Source organism: Zalophus californianus, chromosome 15 (genome assembly GCF_009762305.2).
Source record: "Zalophus californianus isolate mZalCal1 chromosome 15, mZalCal1.pri.v2, whole genome shotgun sequence".
NCBI lineage: Eukaryota > Metazoa > Chordata > Mammalia > Carnivora > Otariidae > Zalophus > Zalophus californianus.
The window spans coordinates 45,323,070-45,349,280 of record NC_045609.1 but is presented as its reverse complement, the minus strand read 5'-3'; the positions used below and the strand labels follow the sequence as shown (position 1 = coordinate 45,349,280).

The 26,211-nt window shown below is 38.4% G+C and overlaps 1 protein-coding gene across 3 annotated transcripts in view; it reads left to right on the top strand.

Moving 5' to 3' along the window:
- The window catches only part of WAPL (WAPL cohesin release factor), an 89,374-nt gene that overhangs the window by 18,092 nt on the left and 45,071 nt on the right, over positions 1-26,211 (top strand). For 2 of the 3 annotated variants that reach the window (XM_027595987.1, XM_027595988.1), the window contains exons 3-4: positions 9,065-10,108; positions 12,294-12,412. In XM_027595987.1, the coding sequence (XP_027451788.1) occupies positions 9,065-10,108; positions 12,294-12,412 (1,163 nt within the window). The remainder of the gene's footprint in view (positions 1-9,064; positions 10,109-12,293; positions 12,413-26,211) is intronic. The other variant, XM_027595989.1, reaches the window with a different exon arrangement.

Below are 26,211 nucleotides of genomic sequence, written 5' to 3'. Positions count from 1 at the left end.
TTCCCACTACCAGTGTGGCTTTTTTTGCAGGGAGGGGGAGCTTATCCTCCTATCAAACTTTGGACTTGGCTTAGCTGAAAGAATACTGTTTATTTGGGTGGGTGGGAGGAAGTTAAATTTTTTTCATTTTAGAATATGTACATCTTTTTTAAAATTTTAAATTAAAAAAATCTTATTTGTGCATGGTAATGGTTGAAAGCTTCCCAGCTCTTTTCCCCAGTCACCCCGGTTCTCCCTGGAGTTACCATTTATTTTTTGTTTCAGTCTTTCTGACATACACTATACAGTCCTATACAGTCAATATACAGTCAACACAAGTAGTTACGCGCGTGTGCGTGTGTATCTGTGTGATTTAAATCCACAAATGTTAACGTGCTGTTTTGTACCTCGCTCTTTCTCTTAATATATCTTGGGTGGTGATGGGGGGATAATTACATTGTGGTATATAAAAGTGTTCTTTCCGGCCTCCGTCCCTTTTTTATTTAAAATACTACTGCATGGTGGGGCGCCTGGTTGGCTCGGTTGAGCATCTGACTCTTGATCTCATCTCAGGTCTTGATCTCAGGGTCATCAGTTCAGGCCCCACACTGGGCTCCGTGCTGGGCATGGAGCCTACTTAAAAAAAAAAAAAAAAATACTGCTGCATGGTTATGTCAGTATCTTCGTGCTGTAAGTTCCTTAAATCGTTCCTTGTTGATGTGAGACTTTGGGGTTGCTTTCAGTATTTTTGTTATCTTTTTAAGTTTCTTTATTTTTCAAATACCACTTAACTATATGACTACCAACCAGTAACTTATATCTATTATATTTCATCTGCAAAATGGGGTACAGGTTCACATTTCCTTATCTGAAACCTTTGGGGCCGGATTTGTCTTGGCGTTTAGGATGATTTTGGAATATAGAAAGTGGATATATTTTACATTAATATCCCATCAGAGTCTGAGGTGGTATTCTAATCGAAGACAGTGTTCAGAAAAAGAAAATATATTCCTAAGTAGGATAAATAAGTAGCCTCACTTAGGTGAAGTCAGGTTTTGCTTCAGAAAATGTGTTAAGAGAAAATTTTTCAGAGCTTTTTGGGTGTTGGAATTGTGGATGAAGGCTTATGAATTTCTAATAGTACCTACCTCAGATGGTTGCTATGAGATCAAATGAATTAATACGTAGAAAGTATTTAGAACAGTACCTGACACATACTGAGGGCTTAGTAAGTCTAAATACAGTTCAACTTTGTTTTTTATCTCTGCTTTATTGAGATGTAATTAACACGTAACATTGTGTACTTTTTTTGTTTTTGAGAGAGAGAGGTGGAGCAGGTGTGTGGGAGGGGCAAAGGGAGAAGGAGGGAGAGAATCCCAAGCATGCTCCATGCCCAGCATGGAGCCGGATGCAGGGCTCTTTCTCAGAACCCTGAGATCATGACCTGAGCTGAAATCAAGAGTTGGACCCTTAAGCAACTGAGCCACCCAGGTGCCCCAAATACTTTATTTTTTATTTTTTTTCTTTTAAGATTTTATTTTATTTTTATTTTTTAAAGATTTTATTTATTTGACGGAGAGAGACACAGTGAGAGAGGGAACACAAGCAGGGGGAGTGGGAGAGGGAGAAGCAGGCCTCCCACGGAGCAGGGAGCCCAATGCGGGGCTGGATCCCAGGACCCCGGGATCATGACCTGAGCCAAAGGCAGACGCTTAACGACTGAGCCACCCAGGCACCCCTGTCTTCTCCCTTTTTATAATGGATTATTTTGAAGCAAATTCCACACATTGTATTTCATATATACATATAATTCTTTAAAAGTTAAGGACTCCAGGGGCGCCTGAGTGGCGTAGTCGGTTGGGTGTCTGACTCTTGGTTTTGGCTCTGGTCACGATCTTGGGGTAGTGGGATCCAGCCCTGAGTCTGGCTCAGCGTGCAGTCCACTTGAGTTTCTCCTTCTCCCTTTGCCCCCTCCCCCCGCCCCTGCACTCTCTTTCCCTAAAATGAGTAAATAAATCTTTAAAAAAAAAAAAAGGACTCCACAAAAAGGTAACACCGTACCATTGTTACTCTTTGTGGGAGGCAGGGGGGAGAGAGAATCTTAAGCAGTGGGCTCAATCTTAGGACCTTGAGATCCTGACCTGAGTAGAAATCAAAAGTCGAATGCTTAACTAACTGAGCCACCCAGGCACCCTGTACCGTTGTTATTCTTTAAGGTACTTAATATGTACCTTTGCCAGTTTTTATTATGTTTTAAGCTTTTGAACAGACTGGTTTTAGACAGTATATAATTAGATAGGAAAGTCTTTTCCATCATCCCTATCCCTCAGGGCAACCATATCTGTACATAATGTAGATCTGCCTCATTCTCTTTTAAGAGTTACATAGTACTTAGATATGTGGCTGTATGATAATTTAAGTAGTTCTTTATTGATGGGTGTTCGTATTGTTTATGAAGGCAAAAACCAGGAAATTGTAGTGTTTCTTATTTTATTTCATACCTATTTATAGAGTAAATGGTTATAAATTAAAACTGCTTGTTCAAGGGTAAGTTCATTTCTTTGACATGTACATTTTTAAGTTTAAAAGGTATTACCAAATTGTCCTTTGTAGTGGTTATACTAAGATATGCTCCTACAGAAATGTAGTTTTATTCTTGTTGCTTTTAAGTATTTCTTTGTATGAGCAGACCACTTTATTGACGGGCCTGTTAATGAATATTTAGATTTCATTGTTTTGGAATGATGTTGGTACACATACATCTGTTTTGCTGAACCAGGTGGAATTGCTCATATTTGATTATTTTTATTCATTTATTTGAAAGATTATTTGAGAGAGAGCGAGAGAGAGAGTGCATGCACATGAGCGGAGGGGCAGAGGCAGTGGGAGAGGGAGAGAGAATCCCAAGCAGACTCCTTGCTGAGTGTGGAGGCTAACTCAGGGCTCTGTCCCACAACTATGAGATGATGACCTGAGCCGAAAACAAGAGTTGGACACTCAACCAGCTGGGCCACTCAGGCGCCCCTATCTATTTATCTATTATCTATCTATTTAGAGAGTGCCGGAGTGGGGGTGGGGCAGGGGGAGAGAGAGACTCTTAAGTAGGCTCCACGCCCAGTATGGAGCCCAATGTGCCAGGCTTGAACTCATGACCCTGAGATCAAGACCTGAGCTAATACCAAGAGCCATACAGTCTCCCTTGTTGAATATCCTTTTTTTTTTCTTTTAAAGATTTTATTTATTCATTTGAGACACAGAGACACAGAAAGAGAGGGCATGAGCAGGGGGAGAGGCAGACAGAGACGGAGAAGTAGGCTCCCCGCTGAGCCAGGAGCCCAATGTGGGGCTTGATCCCAGGACTCTGGGATCACGACCCGAGCTGAAGGCAGACGCTTAACCATCTGAGCCACCCAGGTGCCCCTGAATATCCTTTCTTACTGAGTGACTGGTCAAGTTTCTAGATCATTTTTTTTGGGGGCGTCTTTTTATTAGTTATAGGCATTATGTGTGTAGTGTCAGTACCCTCCACTCTGGTTTGTCTAGTAGTTCTCTTAAATAGTGTTGTTTTCTGGACAGATTTAATTTTGATGAAATTAAATTTCTTTTTCTTTATGGTTAATGCTGTTTGTATCTTGTGAAGAAAACTTTCCCTGCCTGAGGTCATAAAGATACACTCCTGTATTCTTAAAAAAAAACTTTTCTTTTTCTCCATATTTAGGTCTCTAATTCATCTGGGTGTGTAGGAGTTCTTATTTATTTATTTATTTATTTTATTTATTTGAGAGAGAGCGCACATGAGATGGGGGAAGGTCAGAGGGAGAAGCAGACTACCCACTGAGCAGGGAGCCCGATGCGGGACTCGATTCTGGGACTCCAGGATCATGACCTGAGCCAAAGGCATTCGCTTAACCAACTGAGCCACCCAGGCGCCCCTTAATTTATTACTTAAAGATTCTTATTTACTTGAGAGAGAGAGACAGAGAGAGTGCGTGAGAGAGCATGAGTAGGGCAGGCGGAGAGAGACAAGCAGACTCCCTGCTGAGAAGAGAGCCTGACATGGGGCTTGATCTCAGGATCGTGGGATTATGACCTGAGCAGAAGGCAGACTCGTAACCGACTGAGCCACCCAGGCGCCCCTGTAGGAGTTCTTTTTAAGTTAAGGAAATTGACCCCATTTTTGGTAATATTAGTTGGAATTATGTTTTTCACATTTTATTTCCTTTAATTTAACATGCTGAAATTTTATATTTTATGTAAATTAATATGGATTATGGGCTTAGAACTTCCCCATTCCAGGGTAATGTATTTTTTAAAAATTTTCTTATATTTTATAATTGTTTAGTTTTATTTTCCATATTCAAGTCTTAATCTAGAATATATTTTAATATTTGAGGTAAAAAAATCAACTTTATTTCCCCCATATGTTCCAATACCCTTTATTGAATAATCCATCTTTCCCATAGATATTTGAAATTCCACAGTCAACATATACTGATGTCCTGCATATATTTTCCTCCTTCTCTTTGTCCTTTAAACCAATAAAAATATATTTTAATTTGAAAACTTGCTGGAACTATACATACGACATATATATATGAAAATGTGCATGTATTTTCATACAGTTTCACAAAATGTGAAGAACGTGTGGAACCCATTCATGAATCTCTGCTCAAACTTACCTTCCCAACTTCTTAAATACTTCAGAGTATACTCATAGAAGCCTTAAATCATCCCACCTATTTATTCCTTTATAAAACTATGTATACTCCTGTTGTAAGTACTGGTATGTTTGTGTTTTTATTTTTTTAAATATGTTATTTATTGGACAGAGAGAGACACAGTGAGAGAGGAAACACAAGCAGGGGGAGTGGGAGAGGGAGAAGCAGGCTTCCCGCAGAGCAGGGAGCCTGATGCAGGGCTCCATGCAGGGCTCGATCCCGGGACCTTGGGATCATGACTTGAGTGGAAGGCAGATGCTTAACGACTGAGCCACCCTTGTTTTTATTAAGGGAATCATCCATTTCCTTTCAAACTTAAGAATCCTTTAGGGAATAATGGGCATTTAATTAATCTTTTATGTGAGGTTGCTTACTGTGTTTTAGATAAGCAGTATGAGGCCTAGGGAGAGAATATGGCTTGCCAAATTTTTACATATCTAGTTATTGGTTTGCTTTTCAAATTCTGTGTAGTTTTCTTAAGATAATTCTCTCCCTTGCCTAACATATAAAAGATTGAGTAATTATCTAGTGATGCTAAAATCTAGTGATTTGGGGGCGCCTGACTGACTCACTCGGAAGAGTGTATGACTCTTGATCTCGGGGTTGTAAGTTCGAGCCCCACATTGGGTGTAGAGATTACTTAATACATTTAAAAAATAATACCTAGTGATGTTAAAAGGCATTTATTAAGTATCTGATAGCAGATGGTGCTGGCTAAGTCTTGAATTGAGAACTTTCTATACATCCAGTCTTGACCCTCTAGCTTGAGCAACAGTAGGCCTTAGAATGTGGTTTTGGATTCCTTGCATGAAACTAGTAGACACAGGACACACAAGGGAGTACTGATGAACTTACATGTTAGAGAAAACTCTTGCTAAAAGATTATTAAAAAATATGTCCTATGTTGTGGCAAAGTAGTAATAGCTATGATAATTTGCATTCAGGTGATGCTGTATAACCTGTAAAATATCCTTAAATATATTACCTTCTTTTATCTGTTCAACTCACCCTTCAGAAAGATCTTTTTTTTTTTTAAAGATTTTATTTATTTATTAGAGAGAGAAGGAGAGATACAGAGCATGAGAGGGAAGAGGGTCAGAGGGAGAAGCAGACTCCCCGCTGAGCAGGGAGCCCGATGTGGGACTCGATCCCGGGACTCCAGGATCATGACCTGAGCCGAAGGCAGTCGCTTAACCAACTGAGCCACCCAGGCGCCCCACCCTTCAGAAAGATCTTATTAGTTCATTGTTTTGCTGAAGATAGGGCCTGAACTTCTTAAGGCTTCATTTTAGCCAGAAAGTGGCAGAGTTGGCACACAATTCACTTAACTCCTAAACTTAGTTAGGAATACATTTCTGATTTAGATTAAATTATAAGTTGATTTAGATTAAAACAGTAATGCTTAGCTTCTCTGGAAGAAAATAACTACCTCTTTTTCTTTACTACTTGATGTTTTAAGATACTAAATGGATTTATGTGACAGAGAAGCTGGGATATTTGAGGGAGGAGGGCAGTTGAAAGTAATTGTTCTGCATTTTAGGATAAGGTAGCCTCGCTCTCTCTTCTGAATGTATAGTTGTAAATATTTGTTGCAGAGCTTAAAAGTTGAAGGACTATGGAAAGTGTTTATTTTATATATTAGAATACTGTTGTAAAGAACTTGGACAGCCTTTCTTAGGCAGAGCTCTGTTGGTTACATTGGCTTTTATCTATGTAACGTATTTCAGAAATTTAAAAATACATAATGTACTTTAATATTCATTTGTAGGATTGTTTTTGTTGTATAATTGAATAGATGAGTAGATTATACTTGCTAATGAAACTTATAGTTATAACTTTATTTTTAAAAAGGTTTTATTATTTGAGAGAGAGAGAACAACACGAGCAGGGAGGGTGGGGGACAAGCAGATTCTGCCCTGAGTGCAGAGCTTGACACGTGGCTTGATCCCAGGACCCTGAGATCCTGACCTGAGGCAAAACCAAGAGTTGGGTGCTTAACCAACTGAGCCATCCAGGTGCCCCAGTTTATAACTTTCAGTGAGAATATTTTCCATAGGTCTCTTTATTACTTTTTGCACTTAAAATAGATTACATGATAAGCTCACAACAAAGTTAGGCATTTGAAAGATGGCTTATTTATGAGAATAGTAACAACATGTATTCTCTCTTATTGTAGGAAAAATGGGAGTTATTACTCCCATTCACTTTTATTAAAGTGAAACTTGAAGTAGTTTTTAAAAAATAGGGATACTAACATTGTTCACATAAACTTTTTAAGTCAGAAAGATATTTATTATATAAAACAGTTAGAAATAGCCTAAATAAATTTTGTGACATTAAGACGGTAGAATGCTCTGCAGTCATGAAAGTGATGTGTGGGGTGCCAGGCGGGCTCGGTTGGTGAAGCATCAACTCTTAATTTCTGCTTAGGTCGTGATCTTGGAATTTTGAGGTGGAGCCCAGGGCTCCGGCTGGGTGTGGAGCCTGCTTAGGATTCTCTCTCTCCCTCTCCCTCTGTCCCACCTACCCCCCACCTCTCTCTCTCAAGAAAAAAAAAAAAAGTCATGTAATAGAACATTTAATGACATCTCACAGACCTTTGTTGTAGCTAAGCATACTAAGTACTTCCATAAGCTATTTATTAGGAAATATTTCCTTCAGTAATGCTGTAAAGTAATCTAGGTCAGTGCCTTTTGAGGGAAATGGAAGCCCTCAGGGAAACTTCCAAAGTTAGGGGTCTTGCCTGAGCTCTGAAGAGCCAGTTTAGCCAGGGCAACACAAGTCTCCAGACTCCACTACCACTGCTCTTTCCACTTGTTCGTAAAAGCAGTGGTGGTATTTTTTCTGGTTTGGTGTTAGACTTGGCTTTGCTTCTATCCCTTTTAAGGTATCAGATGTCAGAGTTAGCTTTTAATTTTTAGCTTTTCAGTATTTTAGGCTTAGCGATTGGTACTTCTGAGATAATGAAAACTGTAGTTCCTTGCCTTCCGTTGGGAAAAGTGTAAGAATAAAACAGGTGTTAGATGCCTTCTAAAGGTAAGTAAATATAAATCTAACAAGTTAAATTATGTTTAAACCCACTGGGTAGCATTAAAAATTGTGCATTGAATTTATGTAATCATCCCTTTGCCTATACTTAATGGCTTGTTAGTTGAGATCTGTTATTGGCTTTTCTTAAATGTAAGTGCACATTTTAAGTACTTTGATTGTTTGGCATAAACATTTTGCCAGAGTTTTTCTACCACTAAGTGCTGGGAGAATTAATCATAATACCGATTTGAATCATATTTTCATCTCTTATTTAGAAAGGTTAACAAAAAATGTTTCTGATGATAAAAATTAAAGATAGTAAAAATGAATTCCCCAAGTACAAAATGAATAGGAAGTTTGAGGTATGCTACTCACTGATATACTTATGCATACGCCACTATAGCCACTTAGGCACCAGAGCCACTGTTAAAAAAGAAAAAAAAATCTTTGAAGTTATATGGTGTTTAGGATTAGGAGAAAGATTGGAAAGCAGAAATAGCAAAAGAAACCTGACCCTGAGACGGGTTTCTCTACTGAGCTGGCATGCCTTATGGGCAGCCTTACCCCAGAGAAATACATTGCCAGAATGTTGTCATTTATTGTGTTATACTCTTTATTTTTTTTTAAGGTTTTAATTTATTATTTGAGAGAGAGTGTGCATAAGCAGAGGGAGAGGGAGAAGCAGACTCCCCGCTGAGCAGGGAGCTGGTGGGAAGCTTGATTCTAGGACCCTGGGATCATGATCTGAGCTGAAGGCAGACTCTTAACTGACTGAGCCACCCAGGCGCTCCCTGTGTTTATACTGTTTAGATTTTACTAAATAAATTTCAATTTAAGGATTTTTATTTGCAGAACCAATAGTATTTCTGAGAAGATTTGGCTGAGTCATTTAATTCTGAATTGATCTAGTTGCTTAACATTGTTGAAATCTCTTGAATTAATTTTAACAAGTTTTAGGGACTTGAATGACTAGGGAGAGGTCAGTGAAAGTCAAGAGAGCTCTATGCTAAAAAGCCTGGGTGGCTCAATCAATTAAGCGTCCTGCTCTTGATTTTGGCTCAGGTCATGATCCTCAGAGTCGTGAGATCGAGCCCTATGCAGGGCCCCGGGCTGGGTGAGGAGCCTGCTTTAGGATTCTCTCCCTCTCCTCCCCACTTAACAATAAAAAAGGTGGAAGGGGAAATGTCAAATATATAAACATTCATTAATTTATTTAACATTACTGTACTGATTTTAAGATTGATTCTATATTCTTAGTCAGATGTTCCTGTTATTTGTTAACTTTTACATTGATGTCACTTAACATTTTATCCTTGACTTATTTTTAATTTTTACAGATAAAATGGAGAATTTTAGTGAAGAATATGAAAAGAATAGTCACCATATTTACAAAAATGCTGAAGATAGTACTAAGAAACCCAATGCAGAAACAGCTGTAGCTTCTGGATACAAAGCTGATGAAATCAAGGAAACAAATGATACTTGGAACTCCCAACTTGGAAAAAGGTCTGAATCTCCATCAGAAGTATCTCCCATTAAGGGATCTGTAAGAACTGGTTTGTATGAATGGGATAATGATTTTGAAGATATCAGATCAGAAGATTGTATTTTAAGTTTGGATAGTGATCCTCTTTTGGAGATGAAGGAGGAGGATTTTAAAAACCGGTTGGAAAATCTAAATGAAGTCATTGAGGAAGACATCGTGCAAAGTGTTCTTAGGCCAAGCAACTGTAGGACGTACTGTAGGGCCAATAAAGCAAAATCCTCACAAGGAGCATCAAATTTTGATAAGCTAATGGACGGCACCAGTCAGGCCTTAGCCAAAGCAAACAGTGAATCAAATAAAGATGGCCTGAATCAGGCAAAGAAAGGCAGTGTAAGTTCTGGGACCAGTTTCAGAGGGACGGTTGGACGGACTAGAGATTACACTGTTTTACATCCATCTTGCTTGTCAGTTTGTAATGTTACCATACAGGATACTATGGAACGTAGCATGGATGAGTTCACTGCATCAACCCCTGCAGATTTGGGAGAAGCTGGCCGTCTAAGAAAAAAGGCAGATATTGCGACTTCTAAGACCACTACTAGATTTCGACCTAGTAATACTAAATCTAAAAAGGATGTGAAACTTGAATTTTTTGGTTTTGAAGATCATGATGAGACAGGAGGTGATGAAGGAGGTTCTGGGAGTTCTAATTACAAAATTAAGTATTTTGGCTTTGATGATCTTAGTGAAAGTGAAGATGATGATGAAGATGATTGTCAAGTGGAAAGAAAGACAAGCAAAAAAAGAACTAAAACAACTCCATCCCCCTCCTTACAACCTCCTCCTGAAAGCAATGATAATTCCCAGGACAGTCAGTCTAGTGCTAATAATGCAGGTAAGACTTTAAAAAAAATTATAAGTAAATGCTTTTCAGGTTTAAATCATCGGCTACTTAGTTTCTGCCTAGATACTCAATTTTAACTTGTTATGTTCAATTTTAATAGAAGTACTGTGTAGGACCACAGATTACCTTATCCAGAAGTACAGCACTTTAAATGTTAATAATTAAGTTCCACATTGTTAAGGATCAGTTTATAGATTAGAGTCTTCTCATATTTGTGTTTTAATTCTGCTATTAGCACTTGAGAATTTTAAGTGTCTGTGTGTATAGGGGTACTAGACATCTTGATGTTTCAACTTTGAAAATCTAAATGCAGTGGAGACTTAGGGTAGATTTTGGACATTTAGGACTGCACTGATAATAGATGGTTTGTAATGAGGGAAAAATTAGAAAATTAAAATTGATAAAAAGCATTTGTAGTTAGCTCAAAAGTAATCAACTAACAAATGTTTAAAGCATTCTCAAGAAATCTTAAGATTAAGTCTTAATCTTAAAAATCATCTTCTTGAGTTGATTTAATAAAATTGAAAAGGGCTAGTTAAGTATTTATTCACTCTTAACAGTGAAATTTAATTTGTCTCTTAGATTGTAGGGCCAGTAATGACTAGAGGCTCTCAAGGAGTTGATAGTCTGCTGTGAGAGACAAAAGAAGTAGGTTAGCTTTGCTACAATTAAGTCATTACCTGACAAGGGCTTTGTGAAGTGGATTGATGAGTGAGGAAGAGTAAGTGAAAGCCTCTTAGAAAGCTAGCTAGTTTTGATTACCATTTCAGAAAACTTGGATTTTACAGAGGACTTGCCTGGTGTGCCTGAAAGTGTGAATATTTATATATATTTAACCAAATACATAGTTTTTCTGTATCGGTTAACTTACTAAATAAAGCTTTTGTCCTATTAAGTCATACAAGATGTCATTACGTTATGGTGAATTAGAATTCTGGTAGTATTCTTACATACAGATTCCCTTGTACACTGTAAGCCATACTTGAGACTACCGACCATTTTATTATATTTGGCCTAAAAATAGTTTTGTTAGGTTAGAGTCACTCTTCAAAACTAGAATTATATGGGAATAGTCCCTAAGGGCTCACTTCTTACTCCCCACTGCAGAAATAAATAAAATAAGGGTATTGTCAGAATTCATCTAGTGCTGTCTTGAATCTCTTCTGGAGAATTGAAGTTTGCAGCAGCCTTGCTAGTCACATGAGATCTGACTGGGCAGACAGCTTTACAGTTGCTTTCTCTGGAGGATGATAAGTAATGATGGACAAAACCTGAGCTCCTGTCTCCCTGAAGTTTACTTAGCTCTTACTACTAACCTTGATAGCAAGTTATCTTAATCAGCAATTGAAAATCTCTGGCAGAAATTTACATTTTGAGGTAACATACTTTTTTAGCATTGAAATGTGAAATCATTAGGCTCCCTTTCAAAAAATTCTTGTTGATACCAAATAAAATTTAAAAATTAGAGACCATTTGATTGATATAGCCAAAGTTGGAATTTGGGTCTTCATATGATGTATGAAATAGCAAATATTTTTAAGGGTTGGGCTAGTAAAAAGCCTTCCTGTTTTTCTTTTTTCATTTAGGCTAGAAAAAGTATAACCATTTAGCAATTAATCTAATTCTTCGGTTATTTTTGTGTGAAGACCCACAAATCATTGAGCTACATTGTACTAGGTCATTTTCTATCTTTTGCCACAAATAGCTGTCTTTTTTTTCCTTTTTGTTTTTTTAAAATGTGGTTTTTATAGATGTAAGCAGACATTCTTTGAAAGCCAGCATGATTCACTATACTTAAGTTCTAGAAAAATGTTAAAGGTGGATACCACCTGATTGTGTGTGTGTGTGTGTTTAAACTAGACCATTCTAATATCAGTGTCCATAGATACCCAACAGTTACTTTACTAAAGAATTGATTTTGCCATTTACACAAAATAAAACTGAAGCACATACACAGTAACTAGGTTTCTGATTCTCCTAGAGTAGGGAGCAAGCAGGAGGGTGAGAATGGCAAAATGAAACTTTATACTGTTAGGAATATTTTGTCAACTGAGTGGCGCTTTTATTCCTTTTACTCTTTTCCCCCACAATATGCCACTCCCCCAAATGTTCATATGGTTGTTTGGTAGATAATTTGAAGTATTAGAAAGCTAGCTAGTTTTGATTACCATTTCAGAAAACTTGGATTTTACAGAGGACTTGCCTGGTGTGCCTGAAAGTGTGAAGAAGCCCCCAAATAAACAAGGAGATAAATCAAAAGAAAACACCAGAAAGATTTTTAGTGGTCCCAAACGGGTAAGTAAAGAAAGCATTATCAGTGATTTGTATTACTTATCTTTATTGGAGGGTGCAACTCTAACTTTTTTATTTGAAAATTACTAACAAATTTTTCTTTCAAAGGATGTAAGTCAATTTTTTAAGCATTGTAACCATTTTTTGAAGTGTGCAAAAATATACCTAATTTTTATTATATATACAGTTCAGTAACATTAAATACATTCACAGTATTTTGTAACCATCCCATTATCTATATCCAAAACATTTAATCATTTCCAGCAAAAACTCTGTACCCTTTGAACAATAACTCTCCTTTTGTCCTCCCAGCCCCAACTCCTGGTAAACACTGTTCTATTTGTCTCTATGAATTTGCCTATTTTGGTTACCTCATATAAGTGGAATCATACAATACTTACCTATCTGTGTCTGGCTTATTTCACTAAGAATAATGTTGTCAGGCTCCATCTGTATTATAGCACATATCAAAATTTCATTCCTTTTTTATGGCCGAAAAACATTACATTGTATATATTTGTTGTTGTTCAAGGGTATTTTATTGATAAGAAGACCAGACTCTGCCCTCCACTGGTACAACTCCTCTATTAGGTGGTATAAATATATTGAAAGTTACTGTTTGTATTAGTTTAAGCCATAAACTGGCTGACTTAAAGCATACTTACTCTGTGTCAGTTCTGCATTCCAGAAATCCAAGTCAAGATGTTGGGAAGGCTGTGCTTTCTCAAAGCCTCTAGGGGGAAATCCTTTCTTGCCTCTTCAGTTTCTGGTGGCTCCAGGTGTTCTTTGGCTTGTGCTGCATAACTTGCAGTGTCTGCCTCTGTACATGGCCTTCTCTCTCTTTCCCTGTGTCGTCTTTTAGAAGGACACTTTGTGTATATCACATTTTGTTTATTCATCATTAGGGTTGTTTTCACCTTTTGGCTATTTGAGTCCCTGCTTTCAATACTTTTGGATATATACCTAAGAGTAGAAGTTTTGAGATATAGGGTAGGTCTGTGTTTAACTGTCAAACTCTTTTCCACCTTGACTGAACCATTTTACATTTCCACCAGCAGTGCACGAGGGTTCCATTTTCTCCATGTCCTCACCAACACTTATTTTCTGCGGTTTGTTTTGTTTCTTTTTTTGTTTTTGTTTTGTTTTTAAAGATTTATCTATTTATTTGAGAGAGACAGTAAGCACACACATGTGTGCGGGAAGGAGCAGAAAGAGTGAGACAAGCAGACTCCCCACTGAGCGGCGAGCTTGATGCAGGGCTCCATTCCAGGACCCTGAGATTATGACCTGAGCCAAAACTAAGAGTCAGACTCTTAACTGACTGAACCACTCAGGTGCCCTGTTTTTGTTTTTTTTAAATAGGTCCCATGCCCTGTGTGGAGCCCAACCTAGGGCTTGAACTCATGATCTGAGATCAAGACCTCAGCTTACATTAAGTTGGAGCTTAACAAGCTGAGCCACCCAGGCGCCCCTGTGTTTTGTTTTTTGTTTTTGTAATAGCTCTTCTAATGGGTATGCGGTGGTATCTCATTGTGGTTTGATTTGCATTTCCCTGACTAGTGATGTCAAGCAACTTTTTCTGTATTTATTGGTCATTTGTGTATCTTTTTTAGAGAAATATCTATTCCAAGTCCTTTGTGCATATTTGAATTGAGTTTATCTTTTGTTGAGTTACGGGAGTTCTTTACATATTCTAGATATTAATTTCTTATTAGATGAATAATTTGCACATAGATCCCTCATTCTGTGACTTGTCTCTTCATTCTCTTGATAGTGTGCTTTGATTCACAAGTTTTTAATGTCAGTGAAGTCTTAATTTGTTTTTTCTTTTGTTACCAGAAAATCCTTGCCAAGTCAGATGTCATCATATGGCTTTTCCCTTATGTTTTCTCCAAATGATTTTATAGTTTTAGGTCTTACATTTAAGTTTTCCATCCATTTTGAGTTAATTTTTGTATATGGTATAAGTTAAGGGTCCAGCTTCATTCTTACACATTATGTAAGTCATTTTTATATGGTCCAGCAGGGTATTCAGAATAATTTGCTTGACTTTAACTGTTCCTTAAAAAAATTCTTTATGGGCACCGGGGTGGCTCAGTCAGTTAAAAGCGGCTTCCCTCTGCTCGGGTCATGATCCCAGGGTCCTGGGATTGAGCCCCAAATCAGGCTCCTTGCTCAGCAGGGAGCCTGCTTCTCCTTCTGCCCGTCGTTTCTCCTGCTTGTGCTTGATCTCCCCACACCCCGTGTTAGATAAAAAATTAAATCTTTAAAAAAAACTCCTTTACTTATATAACTTGTTATGTGTTACATAGTTTTGTTATTAAAAGGTAGTTACGGGACGCCTGGGTGGCTCAGTCAGTTAAGCGTCTGCCTTCAGCTCAGGTCATGATCTCAGGGTCCTGGGATCGAGCTCCGCGTCAGGCTCCCTGCTCAGTGGGGAGCCTGTTTCTCCCTCTGCCTGCTTGTGCTCTCTCTGACAAATAAATAAATATCAAAAAAATAAATAAAAGGTAGTTACAAGTTGTCAACACCAAAGCAGATGGAACTGCTTTTAAACAGCTAAAGAATAAGCATGTCCAAGAATGAATAAGGCCAAGTCTTACAGCCTCATTTTATTTTTATTCTTTTATCTAATTAGGACTCATTTCAAAGTAATTGTATAATACTTTTGTACCACCATGTGCCCACCCCTCCCCCCCAAAAAAAGTGCTTAATGCTAATTTCAATAAACTTAAGATTGCCCAGGGGCGAGGGGCCAGGGCAGTGTGGAATATAGTCTGTATGGACTATATAACTGTAGTCATTAGTGCTTAGGTGAGGTTTTTGGTTTATATGAAATTGTGTATGGCATATATTGATTTCCAGAGCAATAGTTACCAATTTCTTTGGTCTCAGGATCACTTTACAATCTTTAAAAATTTACTGAGAATCACAAATAGCTTGCTTATTTATTTATCTATTTATTTATTTATTTTTAAGACTTTATTTATTTGACAGAGAGAGTCCACAAGCAGGGGGAGTGGGAGAGGGAGAAGCAGGCTTCCCGCTGAGCCAGGAGTGCGATGTGGGGCTTGATCCCAGGACGCTGGGATCAGGACCTGAGCAGAAGGCAGATGCTTAACCATCTGAGCCACCCAGGTGCCCCTCCCAAAGAACTTTTTTTAAAAGAACTTTTGATTATATGTGCAGATCTATCAATATTTATCAAATTAGAAGTGAAAACACATTTTAAAAATATAAATTCACCTAAAACAATAACCCATTACATGTTAATATGATATTTTATGAAAATTACTTTCTCAAAAAAAGTAGTGAGAAGAATAACATTGTTTTGCATTGTTTGCACATCCCTTAACGAGGGGCGCCTTGGTGGCTCAGTCGTTGAGCTTCTGCCTTTGGCTCAGGTCATGGTCCCAGAGTCCTGGAATCAAGCCCCGCATCGGGTTCCCTGTTCAGCGGGGAGCCTGCTTCTCCCTCTTCCACTCCCCCTGCTTGTGTTCCTGCTCTTGCTGTCTCTCTCTCTCAAATAAATAAAATCTTAAAAAAAAAAAAAAGTTTGGCTTAATGAAAGACAGCTGGATTCTCATAGCTCCTGCATTCAGTATATTTCATTATGCTGTTGTGGTTGAAATATATGAAGAAAATGCAGCCTCACAGGTACGTAGATTTATTTTATTATTATTATTTTTAAAGATTTTATTTATTTGACGTAGAGATAGCTAGAGCAGGAACACAAGCAGGGGTGGTGGGAGAGGGAGAAGCAGGCTTCCTGCCGAGCAGGGAACCCATTGCAGGGCTTGATGGCAGGACCCTGGGTTCATGACCTGAGCCGAAGGCAGACGCTTAACTGACTGAGCCACCCAGGCATCCCAAAAGTTGACATTTTTTCATTGGCAGAAAATACTTCAAGGAAAATGACTGGCAGTGATAGGTCCACTTTGTACATTTTTGAGAAAATGTCTGCCTAAAACCCAAGTCTATATAAGAAGCATAGTTTGTCAGTCTTTCGGGTAAAGATTGGTGTTCCAGACAAAGAGCGAGTAGTTCAGCTTGCAACTTGAGCAGTTATATATTTTTCTTTGATATGACCACTGTACTTTGTATGCAGCAGAAGTGTTTTATGCATACTTTTTTGTCACACAGAATATTAGTGCATTTGATGGTTGCAATTTAATAAAATGAGTAATTTTTACTCCTTTCTCAAGGGCTTGTTTTTATATGAAACTGGCAGTTTATTTTTTTTATCTGTGAAGTATATGCCAGTAAAGAATATGACTACTTACACAGTTTGGACCTCCCTATCCTGATTCATGCTAAGTAACCAACAGCTTTATCCATTATTATTATTTTTTAATTAATTTTTTAAAAAATTATTAAGATAAAGTGTATTATTTGTTTCAGGGGTACAGGTCTGTGATTCATCAGTCTTACACAATACACAGTGCTCACCACAACACATATCCTCCCCAGTGTTCATCACCCAGCCACCCCATCCCTCCCACCCCCCTCCACTCCAGCAGCCCTCTGTTTGTTTCCTGAGATTAGGAGTCTCTTATGGTTTGTCTCCCTCTCTGGTTTAATCTTGTTTCATTTTTTCCTCTCTTCCCCTGTGATCCTCTGCCTGTTTCTCAAATTCCATGTATCAGTGAGACCATATGATGATTGTCTTTCTCTGACTGACTGACTTTGCTTAGCGTAATACCCTCCAGTTCCATCCACATAGTTGCAAATAGCAAGATTTCTTTTTTTTTTTTTTGATGGCTGCAAAATATTCCATTGTATATATATATATACCACATCTTTATCCATTCATCTGTCAGTGGACATTTGGACTCTTTCCATAGTTTGGCTGTTGTGGACATTGCTGCTATAAACATTGGGATGCAGTAATCCCTTTGGATTACTACATTTGTATCTTTGGAGCTTATCCATTATTGATTGCTTTTGCATCATCTGTATAAATGACAACACAGTGAAAAAGGCAAATAACATCTTCTTACTGTGAAAATGGTTGAAAGAGTTCATGGGTCCCTAGCACACACCTTGAGAACTGCTGATTTATAGCATTCTGCTTTATTTTCTTCCCTCTCAACTTTTTGTTATGAAAAGTCAAAATACATAGAAAATGTGAAAGACAAGTATGATGAATACGCATATCCCTCTACCTAGATTGATTCCCAGTTAATATTTTGATTTAATGGCATATACATGATCTCCTCCCCCTACCGTTCATAAAATTTTTTTCTGTCTTATTTGAAAGTTAGTTGGTCAGTTGTAGACTTATGGATAACATTCTTTTTTTTTTTTTTTTTAATATTTTATATTTAAGCAATCTCTACACCCAGTGTGGGACTTAAACTCATGACCTCGAGATCAGGAGTCCCATCCTCCACCTACTGAGCCAGCCCGGTTCCCCAAGATAGCATACATTTCTTAAGCATACATACCGAACTGTGGTTATATGCCTACAATACTTAAAAACATCAGCAATTCCTTGATATTATCTGATGTCTAGTCCATATTCCATTTACCCCAACTGTCTGTTAATTGTCTTTAAGTGTTTTTATTTTTCTTCCAAACCATAATCATTTAGTTGTTATATCTCAAGTCTTGAACAGTCCCCTTGTCTTTTAAAAATTCTTGTGGCACTGATTTTATTTTAAAGAGCTCATGATACTTGTAGAATATTTGATTTTTTCCTGATGATGTCCTTTAGGTAATTACTGTATTAAAGTAGGATAATGATGGGGCGCTTGGGTGGATCAGTCGGTTTAAGTGTCTGTGGCTCAGGTCGTGATCCCAGGATCCTGGGATCAAGCCCCCCAGTTCAGGCTCCCAACTTCTCCCTCTCCCTCTCGTCCTGCTTGCACTCACGAGCTCTCTCCCTCTCTCTGTCAAATAAATAAAATCTTAAAAAAAAAAAATAGTACAGTGGCATAGAACACTGGAAATTAGGTCTGTAAGCTTGATTAGGTTCAGGTTAAACATATTTTGGCAAGAATGAGTCAAAGTGATAATTGTGTATGTTGCTTTACATTAGAAGCTACATGACACCTGGTTATTCTGCTCTTAATATTGTTTGACTATCAAATGAAGGTTGTGATCACCAGCTCTCCAATAAGGGCATATTTTTCCTTTCATAATTCAGTAAGTAAGCTTCTCAGTACTACTTTGGCACCATGTGAGTATCCTGTTCCTGTTACTGTTTCACTTCATCGTTTTAGCATCCATTGTTGATCTTTGCCTGCATCATTTATTACACTGACAGTTGCAGAAGGGTGAGTTTTCTAATTGTTATTTCTTCTACATATAGTAACTGGAATTCTGTAAAGAGTTTTCTTTCGCCTTTCCCCACCGCCTTGCGCGCTCTTTCCCTCTCTCTCTCTCCTACAGTATAGACTCAATAATTTTTACTTTTTTTTTTTTTTTAAGATTTTTATTTATTTGACAGAGAGGGAACACAAGCGGGGGGAGTGGGAGAGGGAGAAGCAGGCTTCCCGCTGAGCAAGGAGCCCAAAGTGGTGTTCGATCCCAGGACACTGGGATCATGACCTGAGCCGAAGGCAGACGCTTAACAACTGAGCCACTCAGGCGTCCCTAATTTTTACTTTTTAAATGTATTTATACGATCTCTTGGGTGGCTCGGTTGGGGGTCCAATTCTTGATTTCAGCTCTGGTCATGATCTCAGGGTCATGAGATGGAGCCCCATGTTGGGCTCCATACTGGGCGTGGAAACTGCTTGGGATTCTCTCGCTCCCTCTGCCCCTCTTCCCAACCCCTGTGCACACATATGCATGTTCTCATTCTCTTTCTCAAAAACAAAACAAAACAAAACAACAATAGATTGGGCCAGTGTGAGCTATTTCAAGGTATCTTGTGTCCTTTTGGTATAACTGCAGCATCTTTTTTTTCATAAGATTTTATTTTTTTTTTTAAGTAAATCTCTACACCTGGCATGAGGCTTAAACTCACAACCCTGACAATCAAGAGTTGCTTGCTCCACCATCTGAGCCAGCCAGGTGCCCCAACTCCATCAACTTTGAGTATTTCCCTTGCTTTCTGCACAAAAGATGACTTACCTGTTTCAGTCATGGAACCATTCATTTATGCAAGGATCCTTGGTTCTCTTGGTGGGAATAGTATTTAGAAACCGAGATCTGGTAGGTGTGTTCGTTTCTTCTGGGCTCTTTTGTTGGACAGAGCTATGAAATGTCGAAAAATAAACTGCGCATTCATATTGATAGTTTCATTTCAAATTTAAGATTACAGAATTTTGTACTAGTTTACTTTATCCTATAGTACATATTTATAAAAGTGTAATACCAATATCATTATTATTATTTTAAAGATTTTACTTGTCAGACAGAGATTGAGAGCATAAGCAGGGGGAGTGGCAGGCAGAGGAAGAAGCTGGCTCCCCGCTGAGCCAGGAGCCCAGTGTGGGACTGGATCCCAGGACCCTGGGATCATGACCTGAGCTGAAGGCAGACCCTTTATTTTTTTTTAAACATTTTCTTTCTCTTTCTTTCTTTCTTTCTTTTTCTTTCTTTCTTTGATTTATTTGAGAGAGAGAGCATGAGCAGGGGGAGCAACAGAGGGAGAGGGAGAAGCAAGCTCCCTGCTGAGCAGGGAGCCCGACGTGTGGGCTCGATCCCAGGACCCCGAGATAATGACCCGAGCCAAAGGCAGACGCCCAACCGACTGAGCCACACAGGCGCCCCTGAAGGCAGACACTTAACTGACTGAGCCACCCAGGTGTCCCAATACCAGTATTATTATGAACAATAAGTACACTGAGTGAAGTTTAAGATTTTTCCAGTTCTTTTTGTCTTTAGATTATTTCTTTGAGAATGAAATCATAGTAATGTGTTCACAAATTTTTAAGTAATTTTATCTTATATGCTTATGTTAATTGATATTCATTTACATCCATTTGTATTCATTTGTGTTCAGTTTTTTTTAACTTAGTTTTAAACTTAATATTGATGTCATTTCTTTGCTACTAATGTGTTTTAGAAGGCAGCAGTGTACAGGTACTTGACCCAATTATGAAGCAGTCTCTCTAGCTTCATAAGTAAATCAGGTCATATAACTTAGTAGGCAGAAGACCTATTTACTGTTGATGGATAATGTCTGAGAAAAATTAAGAAAATGATTGCTAATTTATAAAACCAAAAGAGTTGTGAAATTGAACTTATTTGAAAAATGTAATATGGGTAAAGCCCTGCCTTAAAACAATAGTCCTAAATAATATTTTATTCCCTGAAGAGGTTGAACTTGAGTGTTTTAATTTCCTTTTTAACCTCCTACTGAAATATTTGCCAAAACCCTTTTTATTTTAAGTGGGATTGTGTCAGAATTTCTTTACATATATTATTAATATTTAGGTGGGTCGGTAATTTTCAAAAATGAAACTTTGATCCAAGTGTCATTGTACTTCAATAAAATAATAAAAAATGCTTTAGATCTCATGGAAGATAGGTACCCTTACAAAAATATCTAGGTAAAGAATTTAGAAGCCTACTTCAGGACGAGAGCAACAAGAAGTCAAGCAGTATAAAATAGCTCATAGGAAATAGGTCATCCATTTGCCTTCAAGACACTAAAAGACTACTTCAGAGTTGTTAAAAAGGAGAATGCCATTGAGAAACAGAAAAAGAAATTTTACCTATTGAGTTTTGATGAGTGTAATGGAATAGAGGAAATAAATAGATCAAAATTTTAAGCATTTAAGTGGTATGTATAAATTAATATGATGGAAATGATGTTTTATATATAATAAATTAGGGTTTGTGTTATCTGTGCAAAAAAAGGAGATAACCTCAATTCTCAAAGGAATTTTTATGTAGGTTACCCCCAAATCTCCAGAGAAAAAAGAAGGGGGGGGAAGTAGGTGGGTGTAGGAAATGTTCTCAGCAGTTGTTCCAGTTCTCCATTATAATAGAAACGCCCTCATGTAGCTGATAGGTCAGTTGGAGTATCTGGGTCTTCTCTAATCTGATTAGATTTAAAGACACTAATGACCTCATTTCCGAGTGAAGAGATAGCCCATGGCTTGCGGTGGCAAGAGTTTCCCTCCCTACCTGTTAAACTTTCTTAGCCCCAATACTGTAGATATTTTGGATTGAATAAATCTTTATTGTGGGGTTGGCCCTAGTAAATTGGAGGATATTTAGCAACACATGTGGCCTCTACCCATTAGGTGCTAGTAGAACCTGCCCTCCCCCTCCCTGAAAATAAACAAAAAACCCACCACCAGTTGCTTCAACCAGAAATGTCTGCAGACGTTGTCAGATGTCTTGTGGGCGTCAAAGTGGACTTCCTCCCATTGGTGTGTATGTGTCTTGAGAATAAGTTGCAGATTTGATGCCCATTACTCCTAAATCTTTTAGTCTGTACTTTCTAAACACAAGAGCACTCTAATCTATAGCTGCAGCATTCCCATCAAAACCAGGAAATTGGTTTGACATTGATAAAGTAGTACAGTCTAGGCCCCAGATCCCATTCACATTTTACCAGTTACCTCAATAATGGTTTGATGGCATGACAAATACCTCCTCCCTCCCAAAGAGCCCATGATCGAGTCCAGAATCACATGTTGTGTTTAGTTGTGACAAGTCTCTACTGTCCTTTGATCTGGAACATCTCTGTCTTTCCTGGTCTTTCCATGGCTGTGACATCTTTGAAGAGTTAGGATCTACCGTTTTGTAGTTGTCCCTCAATATGTGTTGTGATTTAGATTATATGTGTTTGGTGGAAATACCACAGAAGAGATGCTGTGTTCTCATTGCATAATATCAGGTGGCACACAGTTGCCACTTTGTACCATTACTGTTGATGTTAACTGATCCCTTGGTGTCTGTCAGTTTCCTCAGCTCTTCTCATCAAAGTTTCACCCACAAGTTTCAACATTCATTCTTGCCCAAATCAGTTTTTTACTATGATGGTTGTTGAATGTTTTTTCCTGATTATATCATTCCTTCTACAGTTATTAGCAGTTGGCCTTCTACTTTAAGGTAGATCTTTTTCTCTAAGACTGTGTGTATTTATGTATTTATATATTGATTTCTTTATGTCAGTATGAACATGGATTCCTGTTTGTTTGTTACTGTTATTTAAATGATAATACTATCGTTCTTTCAATGCCCAGATTTTTAGGTTTGGCATTTGGATGTTTCTTCAGACTGCCTTTTGATGTGTCCAATTCTTGGATTTCTTTACTTAATGACATACTGAAATGTTCAATACTCATCATATACCTTCTCAGCCCTGGAATCAACCTTTTATCTAAGGACCCCTGTTTTCTTTTAGTGGAAAATGGTATTTAGAAATAAAGGTCTGGGGGCGCTTGGGTGGCTCAGTCGTTAAGCGTCTGCCTTTGGCTCAGGTCATGATCCCAAGGTCCTGGGATCGAGCCCTGCATCGGGCTCCCTGCTCAGCCAGGAGCCTGCTTCTCCCTCTCCCGCTGCTTGTGTTCCCTCTCGAGTTGTCTCTCTGTGTCAAATAAATAAATAAAATCTTAAAAAAAAGAAAGAAAGGTCTGGTAGGGGTGCCTGGGTGGCTCAGTTGGTTAGGCATCCAACTCTTTTTTTTTTTTTTTAGGCATTCGACTCTTAATCTTAGCTCAGGTCTTGATCCTAGGGTCCTGAGTTTGAGCCCACATTGGGCATAGAGATGACTTGAATAAATAAAACTTTAAAAAATTTAAAAACCAAGAAAGGAAGGTCTGACGAGGTATGGTCCTTTATTCTGCATTGTCATTGCTTCTAGGCCTTCTTTGAGTTCACAGAACTAGGAAGCATGTAAATATATGCATCTGTCTCTCTCACACACACCCTTATTTTGTATCTATATTTAGAACCATGAATTCACACTGATACCTCTAATTCAAGTTCACACCATGTTTTATTCTAGCCTTTACACATTTTCACTTTGCTGACAACAAGAAATCTGGTTTCCATTATCCTCACCATATTTATGTAGTTTTTCAATCCTCATGTATATAACCAGTTTACTGACCACGCAAGCCATCTCCTCAGTTTTAGTGCAACTAGCCAAGAAGAGGTCCTTCTTGCCTCTCCCAATCTCTCCATGTTAGAAGATACTAACTTTTTTAAGCATGCTGCTCTAATAATCTTCCCCAGCATGTAACCGGGGATACAGAAAAGGGTTGTTTGTAACAGGATTGGGGGTTGGCTAGGGGAACACATGTGGCAGAAAGATGAGAAGGGTGAAGAAAACTTCTGGTAAGAATGTAGCTGAGGGCACCTTGGATGGCTCAGTTGGTTAAGCATCCTGACTCTTGATTTTGGCTCCGGTTGTGATCTCAGGGTCATGAGATCGAGCTCCACGTTGGGCTCTACGCTCAGCCGGGAGTCTGCTTGTCCCTCTCCCTCTGCTGTTCCCCCTGCACTTTCTCTCTCACTCTCTCTCAAATAAATAAAATCTTTTTTTAAAAAAAATCTAATTGAAATGATTAGAAAAGTTGTAACTTGCTAGGGAGAAAATTGGAGTTTGAGGGATTAGGTTGGAACATCTGTATTTAAGTGCCTGCTTATATGGTTTTATTGGTCATTTGGCAATTTTGATGCCTTTTTCTTTCTTTTCTTCTTTTTTTTTTAAAATTTTGATGCCTTCTTAAAAAATGCCATCCTAGGGTGCTGGGTGGCTCAGTCGGTGTTGAGCATCTGCCTTCAGCTTGGGTCATGATCCCAGGGTCCTGGGATCGAGTCCCGCATCGGGCTCCCTGCTCCACAGAGCATCTGCTTCTCTGTCTGTCCCTCCTTCCACTTGTTCTCTCAATCTTTCTCTCTCTCTCAAATAAATAAAGTCTTTAAAAAAAAAAAAAAGTAAAAACTGCCATCCTACTTTTGATAGCTAGGTATGGTTTCCCTGCATTGTTATTTGTCATTGTCTTATGTGTGCTGATGGACTTAGATCATCTGTTTCTTTTGCCTTCCCTGCTTTTTGTTTGATTTCTAGCTTTCCATTTGGCTGCTGCCTTTCTGCTCTTTCTTAAGGTATTACCTGTGTAATCATCTTAACTAACCTTCAGTGCTTGGAGGGTTGTATTTAACCTGGGACTTTGGCCATCTTATTTTGCTGGTTAAGACTGCTGCTAGGTCACTGATGATGCTAACCATATTTGTCAATCTCTGTTTCAATTCTAAAATACTTAAATCTTCATTTTTATCATTTTCCTGTAGTTTAGTGTTGGGCCCATCTGGCACTATCTTTTGTCTGACTCTCAAAAGAACATTCTGGACTTTATTTTTTTTCTTCCTTTCTGTCACTCATTATGACACTGGCTAGTGGGCTCCTGGGTAATCAAATTAAAATTTGATTATTAGTGTAAATGATGGTTATATATTAGTTGTATTTATTAAGATTACATAAAGTTGCAGTTTTAAAGTATAACTTTACAGTTTTATAAACTTTTTGTTTCATAAAATGAATTATATGGATTGTCAACTTAAAAACAGAATCTTACAATTGAAAAGATTTTAAAGGACAAGTAATCCCACCTCCTACCCAAGAGTAGATGTTCCTTCACAGTATCCTTCCTTAGCAGTTAACTCATTCTCATGAAGCAGCTTATTTTTTCATCAAATTGTTTTACCCACGATTACCTTTGTTCTGTGTCTGGGGATTCACTGACCATCCTGGGATCCAGTTATCAAGATGGCAGTGTGAAATTTACTATATCTCTTGGACTAGAAACCTGAGATAAAGATGGATACAAAGCCTTGAAAAAAAAAAAGAGGGAGAGACTAGCCATTGGTTTGCTATTGAGGGAAACTGCCCAAAGTGTACCAGTAAAAAGCCACAGCTACCCATTTATAGCTCCTCGTTTGCTGATCCAAAGAGTTGTTGAAGTTGAGCATGTTCTGGCTGAGCCAGGGTTAGGAAGAGGCTTAGTTTTAGTTGGCTTTTCTTTGTGATTTTTTTTTTTTTTTTTTTAAAGATTTTATTTATTTGTCAGAGAGCACAAGCGAGTGGGAGAGGGAGAAGCAGGCTCCTCGCTGAGTAAGGAGCCTGATGCGGGCGGGACTCAATCCCAAGACCCTGGGATCCTGACCTGAGCCGAAGGCAGACGCTTAACTGACTGAGCCATCCAGGCATCCCTGTTTTTATGCAACATGTACTACTTGATTTTCACTGTGCTAGGTGCTGGGAATTAAAAAAAGAATGTGTCTTTAAAAGGCTGTCTGGTGAGGAAGAATGTTTTTCCCCCTATGGAAACTTTTGGGTAGTCTTAATATTTCCTCAAGTGTGTTTATTTCAAAGCAGAAGCATCTGTCATCTTTTGTTTTTTAAAGATTTTATTTGAGAAAGAGAGAACACAAGTTGGGGGAGAGGGAGAGGGACAAGCAGACTCCCGGCTGAGCACAGAGCCAGACGTAGGGCTCAGTCCCAGGACCCCGAGATCATAACATGAGCCGAGGTTAGGCACTCAACCAACTGAGCCATCCAGGAGCCCCTTGTCATCTTTTTATATAGATAGAATTTAACTGAAATAGTAAATCATGTACCTAAATTGTTGCTATGAATAACGTAAAGACTTAGGAAAATGTGAATTATTTTCTTGATTAATTCTTAGAAGGTATTTTCTTATATATTTTTTTTAAGATTTTTTTAAAAGGATTTTTTTTAAAGATTTATTTATTGGGGTTCCTGGGTGGCTCAGTCAGGTAAGCATCTGCCTTTGGCACAGGTCATGATCTCGAGGTCCTGGGATCCAGCCCCACGTTGGGCTCCCTGCTCAGCAAGGAGTCTGCTTCTCCCTCCCCCCATCCCCTGC